We start from the raw sequence: 12,381 nt of genomic DNA on the forward strand, positions 1-12,381 counted from the left end.
AATTCAGCTTATGGGCGCCCATGTCTCATCCTGCCATCATTTTAGGGAAATTTTAAGGAGTTTGAAAGTGAACATAGAAATTTAAGGAATTTTTTAAATTTGAAATTGTAAATGTTTCAAGTATAACGTGACAATGGCATCGAACACCAACCTGCACCAAGTGGAGGGGTTGTTCGGGTTCGTAATCACTTCTTTATTATTATCCATGATTTTATTCTTTTTTATTATTTTGATGGACTTTGTTTTAAGGAGCACAGGAAAGGCAATGGGAGACCACGGAATCAAATGGGGAGGAAAAAGTCTCCTGGACTTGGATTGCGCTGATGATTTAAGCATCCTAGATGAAAGTGTGAGCAAAATGAAGGAAGTTTTAGAGGTTTTGCGAGTTCAGGGTGCTAGAATTGGTTTGAAAATTAATGTTAAGAAGACAAAGTCACTAAGGCTAGGAATAAGTGAAGATGGAAAGGTGACGTTGGGTAATGAAAAGATTGATCAGGTGGGCAGCTTAACTTACCTTGGCAGTATTATTAGTAAAGATGTTGGGGAGCAGTGAAGATGTTAAAAATAGAATAGCCAAGGCTCAGGGTGTTTTGTTCACAGTTAAAAAAAAGTCTGGAAGAATAGGAAGACAAGTCTGCAAACCAAGATTAGAATATTAGAAGCTACAGTGATGACAGTGGTCAAACATGACTCTGAAGTATGGGCGCTCTGAAAAGTGGATGAAGATTTGCTAGATGTTTTCCCGAGAAATTGCTTAAGGATTTTTCTGGGTAACCGGCTGACTGACCGTATTTCGAACAATAGGCTATACGAAAAATGTGGTTCAATACCGCTCTCTAGGGCTATAATGAAAGAAAGGTTGAGGTAGCTGAGGCACTTTGTGCCGATGACAGATTGCCGAAGAACGCTTTTTTCGGCCAGACATTTATAGCTAAACGAAAAGCAGTTCATCCTTGTGTAGGGAAGGAAAATGTCAAAAATTAAGATTTACAGGCCATGGGACCTTCATGGGTAGGCGTAACAAGGGAGGCTTTGAATAGTTTGGGGTGGAGGAGGATAGTGCGTAGCTGTGTTGGCCTCAGGCGGTTTGGTGCTGCGGTGAGTTGTTAGCAGTAGTAGTAGATTAGCTTTTTTAAGAACAATAATTTGATAATAATTCACAAATACAACAAACTGTACGCAAAAAAAATAAAAAAAAAGAGAAAACGCATAAGACCTACTCAAAATTAGGTCTTGAAAAAGAAGAGAGAAGGATCGCCTGTTGCTAAGAGTATAAAGTTGGAAAGATTCCTAAACATAATTTTAGAAGAAAAAGAGAGAGATAAATCAATTAAGGCGAAGTTCCAAAATGAAATCGATTGTTAAATGGGGGATTTTTGCGCGGTCATCGATGAACGTTTTGGTAAGATAAATGAAGGTAAAAAAAGAAAATCAAAGTTTGGGGGGTGTCTGTAATATTGTTGCCTTCGGTTTTTCAATGAAATTACCAAAAAAAAGTATCTTTCAAAATCTAGAGTGAGGGTGAAAAATTTTTGGGGGTAGTTGCCCCCTGTCCCTCCTCGCACTTGGTACCATCCTGTTGGATTTTGTCAAACTGGCTTCGGACAAGTGTTTTTGATTTCAAGAAAGTTGTCGGCATTTTAGAGAATCGGGATCATTTGAAGTAGTACCTCGTGATTTTATGCATTTTAGCCAAAGAGCCTGCAGGCTGTTTGGCTAATTGGCTCTAATTTGGCCTATTTTGCTCTTATTGGCCAATTTGGCCGACAGGCTCTTTGACTCAACAGGCTCTTGGTAATGCCTCGTGATTTTACAAATTAATTTTGTCTAAGAGCTTGTCAAAGGACCGACATATAAAAGAAAAAAACGTAGCTCATAATATTTTTTGAGAGATGGAGTAAAAATACATTACCCCTTCTCCCAAAACCGAAGTTTTTAGTGCCCTTACCCGCCCTCTCTACTTTTGCTGAAAGTTTCAACCCAATCCACTAGCTGTGAGACAAAACAGGGTTATACTTGCCATATTTGTGAAATGTGAGAAATCACTTACCATTGTGACTAATGCTCGTTTGCCTTTTTCTTCAGGATTGAAAAAAGTATGCTCTCTTATTCTTATTGGAAACATACTGACGTTTCAGGTGTCAATTATTTGACTTCACGTGATTGTTTTCAGATTAGTGATTAGCTGGAAGTTACCGACATTACCATTATATAAATTAAGCCAGTTACTCATGTGCTGTGACCTTCAAACAGAAGTGAAAAAGTAGACTAGATCATATTCACCTCTAAATGGCTCATTTGTACAAAGTTTCTATGTTATTGTAACTCTCTTGTTTTCGTCTTGAAGATAAAATGGAAAATCAAGGATTATCGTAATTTATAGTAAATTAGAAGTGCCAACAGCTCATTATCAATAAAATACAATGCATAAATTTGATGTCAATATAAAATTGGATTTGAAACAGGCCTCGCTGTCCGCAAATGCTACTAGAAGCTGTGAACTTTCTGAATATTTAATTATTTAAAGAAATTACTAGGAAATTTGTTCATAATATTTCTCTTTCCATTTGTTGTTATTCCTTTTTTCTTTGGGAACTTTCAAAAATAGCCGTCATTTACCCTTTTTAGATACGGAATGAGCGAAATGGGGCCCCCTTACAGTAAACGAGATATGATGCCACCTGGTGACCAATACCTGGAAGACAGCGTCGATGGACGAACGGTAATTTGAGTTTTCTGCTTTCTTTTTTTCATGCTGTATTGCTTTTTTGCCATTTAGCTTACCCTGTTTCGAGTGAACTAACAATAGTTGGCTGATTCTGTATCAATTCAGGCAAAGAAGCTATTTATTTATTACCTGAATAGAGACTACATACTAACTATCTGTCAGGGATGAGGTTGAAACGTCTCCATTCCGTGAGTGGTTAAGACACTATTATCCGCAAGTGTGTCAATTCTTTTTTTTTTCTCAAGTAGTTATTTATTTATTTTTTGCTTAGTTTTTGTCATATGGATACCCGAATACGTTGTGTAGAAATCATTACAATACGTGAGCCGGCGAACAGCCACAGATTATATATATATATATATATATATATATATATATATATATATATATATATATATATATATATATATATATATATATATATATATATATATATATATATATATATATAATCTGTAGTTGTTCGTTGGCTCAATCGCAATTGGGTGACACTGTGTTAGGACTTTTATGAAGAATCAGTCGTAAATGCTTTATTAGCCCCGACTTTTAAACTGTGAACAATTTCAAGGTAAAATAGATCAATATCAATTTGATCAACATCCTTAGAATAATTTACAATTATTTTAGCTAAAAGAGCATCTGATTCTTCATGATATTTGCACCTTTTTCCCAGATCATACGTGAGCCGACGAACAGCCACATCCGATTTACGTCCCTCGTTTTCACTTTTATTTAAGATTCTTGAGAAAAAAAAATTCTACTTTTTAGTTGCATCTTTAAAACAATTTAAAAAAAAAATTATTTACTCTTATGGTCATTCCAAATATATGAAATTCTTAAGTTACACACCAAAAGCTGTGAGCCTGGGAAAATTTCTCCAATCTAAAAAAAGGGGAAAACATTTCGTAAAAGACAGCTGATCTTGAGAATAATTACACCATCAAAATGTCAGAGAACCCTCTTGTAGAGGTTTCAAGCTCCTATCTTGGAATAATATATATAGCATAATTTAGTAGGCTATTACATTGCAACAGTTTTAATGCAGAATAAGGTAGTCCTTTTTTTCCTCTTTAATTTTTGGAAAGAATTATATTAAACTTAGTTTAAAGTTTAGTTAGAATTATATTAAAGGAGATTATATATATATATATATATATATATATATATATATATATATATATATATATATATATATATATATATATATATATATATATATATATATATAAAACAAGATAGAGACTAAAAGGTAAAATAAGATATATATATATATATATATATATATATATATATATATATATATATATATATATATATATATATATATATATATATATATTAACTCTGAGTTTTGCTGGTGGCATGAAAGAAAAAGTTGCTCGAAGCTTAAAAACCGATGCTGTCTGTAGGCTATTATAAATTGGTATTTCCCTATAAACCTTACCTTCGTTGTCTTTGACCTTATTGAATTTAAACATTTGCTGCGATTAAGGAAAAAATTAGTGATTGATATTTGTATTTTATGCCAAAAAAAGTTCTTGGAAATTGGTACGGGTCGTCAAAGATAACTCTGGTGCTAAATAATAGAATTGCTTTGTCTGGAATGGCTCAAGACTTTTCAGATTACACTTCCAGAATAAAATGATATACCGTGTTTTGAAGGATCTGCCAAGTTCTCGTGCTGTAGCGTTATTCTCTACTTTTATAATTATACATAAATCTAAAATTTATTTGTTTGCCAGAAGCATCAATACCAAAATGATATTCTTATTATTATTATTATTATTGCTAATGATGAGTATCGTGTAGCACCACATTATCGGGAAAATATCATTTTTACGATAGTGTTTAATATTGACTAGATAACAGCGAGCGTCTACCGACTTTGGAACTCAAGGCACTTGTCTTACAATTCTTAAAAAAAATCATGGAGGGGTGTGGGTTATCAATACCTCTCCATGTGTAAGCTTTCAGAAATATCCGAATGTGTAGTTTTTCTTTATTGAGAATGTCACTTTGAAAAAAAAAACACCTTTTAAAGACTAAACACATGGACTAAATTGAAAATATTATTGTGAAACTGAAATTTTTTGAAGCCCATTCAAGCTGAGCGTTTTTTGTGGCAATACCCGTATCAGTGTGTATGCGTTTTGTTTTGTTTTTTAATCAAAGAAAAACATGTATCTTTATGGTTGTTCCGTTAAGCATGATTTCCCTTGTAGAGAAAAGATTTGTAATCAAAGACGTAATGACTCATTGAAAATAAGCAGTTAGTCCCATGCAAATAAAAATTTTCAAACAAAACCAAAAATGAATCATTTAGGCTAGAAGTCAAAGATAAATAAGATGCTATAAGATGTACTAACCAGGGCTGATGTTACTGATAACTGATGTTATCAGTAGTGTCAGATATGGAAAGATTGTGAGAAAAATATTTAATGTATATGTTCTATATATAATACTTCCCGTATTTTTGGAGTACATAACGGAATTTTAACTGGCAGAAGGTGGACTCCTGCTAAAAAAAAAATAAATATTTTTGGTGTTAAATTTATTCGTCTTGTTCATCTCACCTCATGTTTTATTATTTTTAGACTGACTCAGATATTGGCTCATATTTTACTGTTGAGTTACAGCGAGGCCCTCGTGGCTTTGGATTTAGCATTCGGGGTGGCCGAGAATTCCAAAATATGCCCCTTTTTGTTCTCCGAATTGCTGAAAACGGCCCAGCAGCCGAAGATGGGAGACTCCAGGTAAGAAAGATAAGGTTTGAAATTAATTTTGCTCTAAACTGCAAACAGTCGATGCCCATAATCTTCATTTTAGAAGAGTTTTTTTTTCGCACGCTTTAAAGAGTTTTATGCCAAAAAGATTCTTTTAAGTGCCGGGTTATTGTTTATTATTATTATTTAAATTATTATTATTATTGTTATTATTATTTAAACTACTATTACTATTATTATTTAAATATCGCTTATACTTATATATATATAAGTATACTTATATATACTTATATATATATAAGTATACTATATATATATATATATATATATATAGACTAGTGCCTTTTTAATAGTCGAAAGTGATTGGAGGGCAACTAGCCCCCCCCCCCCCCACGCCCATTATTTCCCCAAACATCCAATCAAAAGTTGGAGACAGCCATTTTATTAAACGTAGTTCTGGAAATTATGTCTTTGAGGATGACAACTCCCCCATAGCCCTCAGGGCAAGGGTTGTAAGTTATGCCCTGGGGGCATATAAGGTTTTGTATAGACAACATTGTCATATAAACTTCAGAGAGGGCTCATTTGATTGGAAATTAAAAGTTTTAGTTCACTTTAATAAGCCTCAAAAGATATTGGGGGGTAACCAGCTCCCCCCCCCCCCCTAAACCCGATTTTTCCAAATGCATCCAATAAAAATTTTAAGATAGCTATTTTGTAAAAAATAGTTCAAAGATTATATAACAAAATTCTGGTGTTGATACAACCCACCAGGGCCCGGGGGCTGGCGTTATAAGTTATGCCCTGGGGGCATATATGGGTCTTGTGGAAGGGATGCTCGTATTAGCTTCAAAAAGGTATCATTTGATTGATAATTGAAAGTTCTAGTTCACTTTTTAAGAGTCAAAATAGATTAGAGGGAACCTAGTCCCCCCCTCCCTCTACGGCCTTTTTTCCTCAAACTCATCCGATAAGAACTTTGAGATAGCTTTTTTTTTAAGTAATTCAAAGACCATATAACGAAAACTCAGGGGTCAACACAACCCCCCAGGGCCCGAGGGCAGGTGTTGTAAGTTATGCCCTAGGAGAATATATGGTTCTTATTAAAGGGATGCTCATGAAAAATTAAGATATGGCTCATTTGATTGGAAATTGAAAGTTTTAGTTAAGGTTTTTTTAGTCAAAAGATATTGGAGGGCAATTAGCCCCACGCCCCTTTTTCCCCAAATGCATCCAATAAAAATTTTGAGATAGCCATTAAGTTAAAAATTGCTCAAAAGTAAGATAGCAAAAGCTCAGGTGTCGTCACAACCCCCCGGGGCCCGGGGGCAGGCGTTGTACGTAATGCCCTGGGGCATATATTTTTCATATGAAAGGGATGCTCGTATATGCTTCAGACAGGGCTAATTTGATTGGATATTGAAATCCAGCCCTTTTTAAGAGTCAAAAGTGATCAGAGGGCAACTGGCCCCCCAAGCCCTTTTCCCCCAAATACATCTGATAAAAATGTGAGGTAGCCATTTTGTTCAAAATAGTTTAAAGATCATATAACAAAACTGCTTTACGTATGGTAATTTCGCTAAAAATAGTTCAAAGGTCAGATAAGAAAAACTCCTGTGTCGACAAAAACCCCCTAGGGCTGGAGCAGGTGTTGTTAAGTATTGCTCTGGGGGCATATATGGTTATTATGGAAGGCCTGCTTGTATAAACTTCAGAGATGGTTCATTTGAATGGAAATTAAAAAGTTCTAGTTCACTTTTAAAGAGTCAAAAGAGACCGAAGCTTAATCTAGTCCCCCCACGCCCTTTTTCCCTTAAGTCCATCCGATAAAAATTTTGAGATAGCAATTTGTTAAAAATAGTTCAAACATCAGATAATAAAAACTCCGAGGTTGACACAAACCTATTTTTTCAATATTGTTTAATATTGTTACTTTGATATAAGTTTTGATACTTTGATGAATATTTGATTTAAAAAAAAAAAAAGTTTGATTTTTAAATAAGGAATTTTTAAAAACTTTAAATTTTTTGCAATCAAAAACGAACAAAAATTTATTAAGAAAAAAAATTCGAAAAAAATATGTTTTAAAAATAATTGTAATGGCAAATTAAAAATTATGAACAGATGGCCCCAATACCTTTTAAAATTAAAACACAAAACAACTAGTAATGGTTATTAGAATGTTAAGGAGACCAAAAACAGACAGAAGTCAGGTGAAAGACCATGGCAAAGATATAACGGATGATAGTTTAGATGAATTAATAGATCGTATAGCGAGTAATGCTTAGATTGAATATGAAAATCAAGCTTAAGACGAAAAAAATATTTTCCTATTGAAGTACAAATGAAACTTAAAACGAACAGAAATTAAATAAACAGTCAATGCAAACAAACATACATTAGATATTAATTTAAATTAATAAATATATAATTAAATGAATGAAACTTAAATTGAATATGCAAATTAAGCCTGAAACAATCAGAAATCACCACAAACAAGAGTTTGGGTATGACCTCCTTCTCTCACTGTAAAAGTCTAAAACCTACTGCGTCGTTGACGCTTTACTTAAAACTAGATGCGTCTTAGTATGCCTCGAAAAGCATTATCTGTAACTTACATAACAATTGGCGCAATATGACAAAGTTCGTAGAAAGGCTCATCTGTTGAAGAAATAGTAGTACTGCTATGGTATTTTTAAGTTCAATGCAGTAGAAACTAGACAGGAGTGTGTTCGCAATATTCTCCAACTTTAGCAGAGCGAAGGAAACGCTGTTGGTTGCTGGTTTTTATTTAAAAAAAGGAAAGCAGATAGTATCCATAACACTTTTTTGTAGTGACACTATATTCGTTTTTAACAACTTTAAAAAGAGCTAATAAATTAAACTGAATATTTGATGTATAATGATATTAATTGCTGAAAGCTCATCAGTTCAGAATGTTACTATAATTTTAATGTTTATCTTCAGAGATAAGTACAATATTTGTCACAAAATTGGTTTTCAGTAAAGCGCCAATGACGCAGTAGGTTTTAGACTTAAACAGTGAGAGAAGGAGGTCATACCCAAACTCTTGTTTGTGGTGATTTTTGTTTGTTTCAAGCTTAATTTGCATATTCAATTTAAGTTTCATTCATTTAAAGATACACTTATTAATTTACATTAATATCTAATGTATGTTTATTTGCATTAACTGTTTATTTACTTTCTCTTCAATTTAACTTTCATTTGTTCTTAAATAGGAAAATATTTTTTTAGTCTTAAGCTTAATTTTCATATTCAGTATAAGCATTACTCGCTTTAATATCTATTTATTAATTTATATTATTACTTGTTTTATGTTTTTGCTATGATTGTTTATTTAATTTCTGGTCGTGTTGAGTTTGAATTTTAAAAGGTATTTGTATCTGCTGAGCTTAAGTTTAAAATGGCCTTTACTTTTCTTTGAAAAACTTATTTTTTATGAAAGTTTTTTTTTAATTAATTTAAAGAACGATCAGAAATTAAATAAAAAAACATGTTATTTTCAACTGAAAGTAAGGAGCAACATTAAAACTTAAAACGAACAGAAATTATTACGTGTTTCAGGGGGTTCGCCCCCTAGTCAATACCTCGCTCTTTACGCTAAAGTTTTTAAGTACTTTCAAAGGAGCTATCTATGCTAATTAACCGGCCTTTGTGATTCAGGGGTTGGGGGTTCAAAAAAAATTCTAGCTTCCGCATAAAGACTTAAATATTGACTAGAGAGCGAGCTCCCTAACATACGTATTAAATATATACGAAAATAGAAATTTATTAGGGAAGTTAATTCGTAAGTTACGTCAGAACAAAATTTCGAGAAAGCCAATTAGCCAAAAAAAGAAAAAATTAATATGCGAATTTCGTTTTAATTATTCATGTACGGTGAGCCAAAATCAAAGCTGCATTAGTTCAAAAACTTTCAGAAATTAAGTAAAGAAACAAGTTTTTTTTTAACTCAAAGTAAGGAGCGACATTACAACATGAACCAAATATGAACTATTCCGTAAAGTATATGAAAGGAACGTTTCCGTCCTTAACGCCTCGCTCTTTACGCTAAAGTTTGACTCTTTCCCATAACTTTATTTTTTTAAACAATAAAAAACTTTAGCCTAAAGAGCGAGGCGTTGAGGAGGGGACAGCCCCTTTCATATACGGAATAATTTCTGTTCGTTTTAAGTTTTAATGTCGTTCCTTACTTTAAGTTAAAAAAAGCTTGTTTTTTTATTTATGTATTAAAGATTGAGTTGCCGGGTTTTCCTAAAAATTTTAAGACGTATATGGTTCTGTAGGCTTCCACTTAACTAATTAAAAGAATCCGATTTCATTTTTGGTGTCCTTGGTATTTCAGATAAAGATTCTCAAATTTAGTTTCGATTTTGCATCTATACTCCGTTGTGAAACACAATTTTAAATGTTTACCGACTGTGGACCGTCTGGTGTTTTCAAAGGTATTCTTTCAGTTTAGGTGAATTTTTATTTGACAACATAATTTAGCTAGAATGAAAGTGAATACATCACTTGATGCCTTTTTTATGCTCTTCCATAGATCAATAATCACTTCTGGGGGGAATTAAATTTTGAGCCCTTGAAGGGCTAAAAGGGCTCAAAACAGCCCATGGTAACTAAAAGTTCAAAAATGTGTTGAAAAAAAAACTGACTAGTGAAAAAAATTTTTATTTGTAGCTGAATCAGGAATGGTGATCATTATTTTTCATTAGTGTTAATAGTAAAATATAATTTTGAAAACAAATTTGCAGAATATTGTTAAAAGAGCCTAAAACCCCTGAAAAATGACATCAGTTTTGCTCTGATGTCATTTTTAAGGGTTTCCAGGCTTTTTTTTAAAATTAGGCTAGGTTTTGGGACCTTTAAGGGTTCAAAAGGTAACCTTCACCAGGAATAATTATTGAACTGTGAAAGATCATAAAAATGGCACCAGGTGATGTATTCAAGTTCATCTCAGTTAAATTATGTGGTTAACTACAAATTTACGTAGATTCCCTCAGCGTAACTACTTCCAACTCATTTCAAAATACTTAGAATAAGCTATAAGTTACCTAACCCTTTTTTTCTCCTAGATTGGAGATCAGTTAGTAGAAATAAATGGAATAAGCACCACCGACATGGCACATAGTGAAGCAATTGAAGTGATCAAAAATGGCGGTCCTACTGTGAGACTGTTGGTTCGAAGGAGTTCTAAAATACCTTCTGCGCTAAGTAAGTTTGTTGTAATTTAACTTATTTAAAAGGTTTTAAATGGAGGGCTGTCGCTACCAAACAGAAAATAATGGTTCGATCAACTAAAATGAAATAAAAAGGGAAGAGAAAACATTAGATGAAAGTTGAGGGATTCTTCCCTCATATAGATCGTCCTCTGGCTTTTAAGATGGACTCTTAGCTATGTTCAGGAATTGCAAGAAGGGTTAAGAAATAATTATAAATAAAAAAGGATGAGCATAAGACGCGGGTCCATGCCAGAGCTCAGGCCTATTAGCCCCACTGACTAAATACCACGAACAACTAGTTTTTTGGTTGGGGGGACAGGCCTCTTCAGTTTTGTAATATACCTTCAGTCATAGTTAAACGGTGTTTTGAACGACTTCCTTCAGGTTCACTTCTAATCTGTAGAATATATCTAGTGCCTCTCCTATTAAGGCTGAATCATTTTTCTGTAACATTTTCGTGTTTCTACGATTATTGCTAATCTCGGATAACAGGGATTAACAATAGTTTCCAAGTGTTGGGAAAATTTCCATTTGTTGTTATGGTTTCCGTAAAAAGTTGAATTTCTGATTAATTGAACATCGATTAGTGTTTGTTGAGTGTATGGCTGTTTTTTCTTAAGAACGCTCTTGGCTTCTCGACATTACTTTTTACTTTACTTTTTCATATACTTTACTTTTCTCATTTACTATTCCAGATTTTCCTGTGTTTCATAGGGCCCACACATTTTCACCCGATGCTTAGAGCCTTAACAGCCTCTTATCCTACAGGCTCTCTTTTTGTCTACTCTTTGGGTTCTCTACTATCTTTAAAATATCTCAGCTAGTAAGGCTGTTGTACACTTTCTGAGACAAAACGTGTCATCTTCATTGTCCTCTCAGGTGACTCCTGGTGTATTGCCATTCCTGTCTCCGGTCTTCCTTTATAATGCGGTCTGTCTGTATAAAAGATTAATGCTACTACAACTAACAATTCACTGCAGCACCAAGCCGACTGAGGCTAATTAAGCTACGCACGCTCCTCCATCCAAATCTATTCGAAGCCTTCATCTTTAATTCCTCTCACCCCGTTCGGGGACGACCTGCTTTTCGTTTGACCCTAGATGGCTGGCCGACAAGGACGATTTTTGGCGATAAAAGATCGTCAAGGACGATAAAAGAATGCGTCGGTTCAATGTTAATTTACATCACTAACAATTTTTCTTATCTTCTTTAAGGTAAGTTTAAATTGCATCATTGGTTTTTATGGCATACAAGTCCTACTCAGCTTAGCCATGCCATCACACTGATATAATAGGCCTTACGATATACCGGTACAAATTCATAATCTTATCGGGAACTCGCCCTATTTCCTTCTAGTCTTATGCTCTATATTAGAAGAAGGAAGCTTTGACATTCATTGCGCTTCTCTGTCGATCATTTAATAACTGGAAAGGAGCATTTTTACCAAATTGCAGCTTTATCCTTTTTCGGGGAAGATGTTGCCTTTTTTCCACTTTTGGACATGGTCCAACATCTGCTATGCCGGTTCAAATGCTGCTCTTGCGCCAAACAAAATATTGGATCTTAGGGACAAATGGTTTAAACGAATATTTGGCGACTACAAACCGAAGTTCGAGCGTAAATAATAAATTTTTAGCATATATTTTAAAACGTCATTGCAAAAATTTCTTAGAAATGAACTTGGCAA

At 33.7% G+C, this 12,381-nt stretch overlaps 1 protein-coding gene across 7 annotated transcripts in view; it reads left to right on the plus strand.

Annotated features, from left to right (window-relative positions):
* LOC148948453 (membrane-associated guanylate kinase, WW and PDZ domain-containing protein 1-like) overlaps window positions 1-12,381 on the plus strand; it is a 163,814-nt gene that overhangs the window by 120,973 nt on the left and 30,460 nt on the right. For all 7 annotated transcript variants that reach the window (XM_089094375.1, XM_089094374.1, XM_089094380.1 and 4 more), the window contains 3 exons: window positions 2,629-2,722; window positions 5,323-5,481; window positions 10,548-10,686. In XM_089094375.1, the coding sequence (XP_088950501.1) occupies window positions 2,629-2,722; window positions 5,323-5,481; window positions 10,548-10,686 (392 nt within the window). The remainder of the gene's footprint in view (window positions 1-2,628; window positions 2,723-5,322; window positions 5,482-10,547; window positions 10,687-12,381) is intronic.

This window comes from Artemia sp. Qi Xiang Cuo, chromosome 9 (assembly GCF_049724085.1).
Source record: "Artemia sp. Qi Xiang Cuo chromosome 9, ASM4972408v1, whole genome shotgun sequence".
NCBI lineage: Eukaryota > Metazoa > Arthropoda > Branchiopoda > Anostraca > Artemiidae > Artemia > Artemia sp. Qi Xiang Cuo.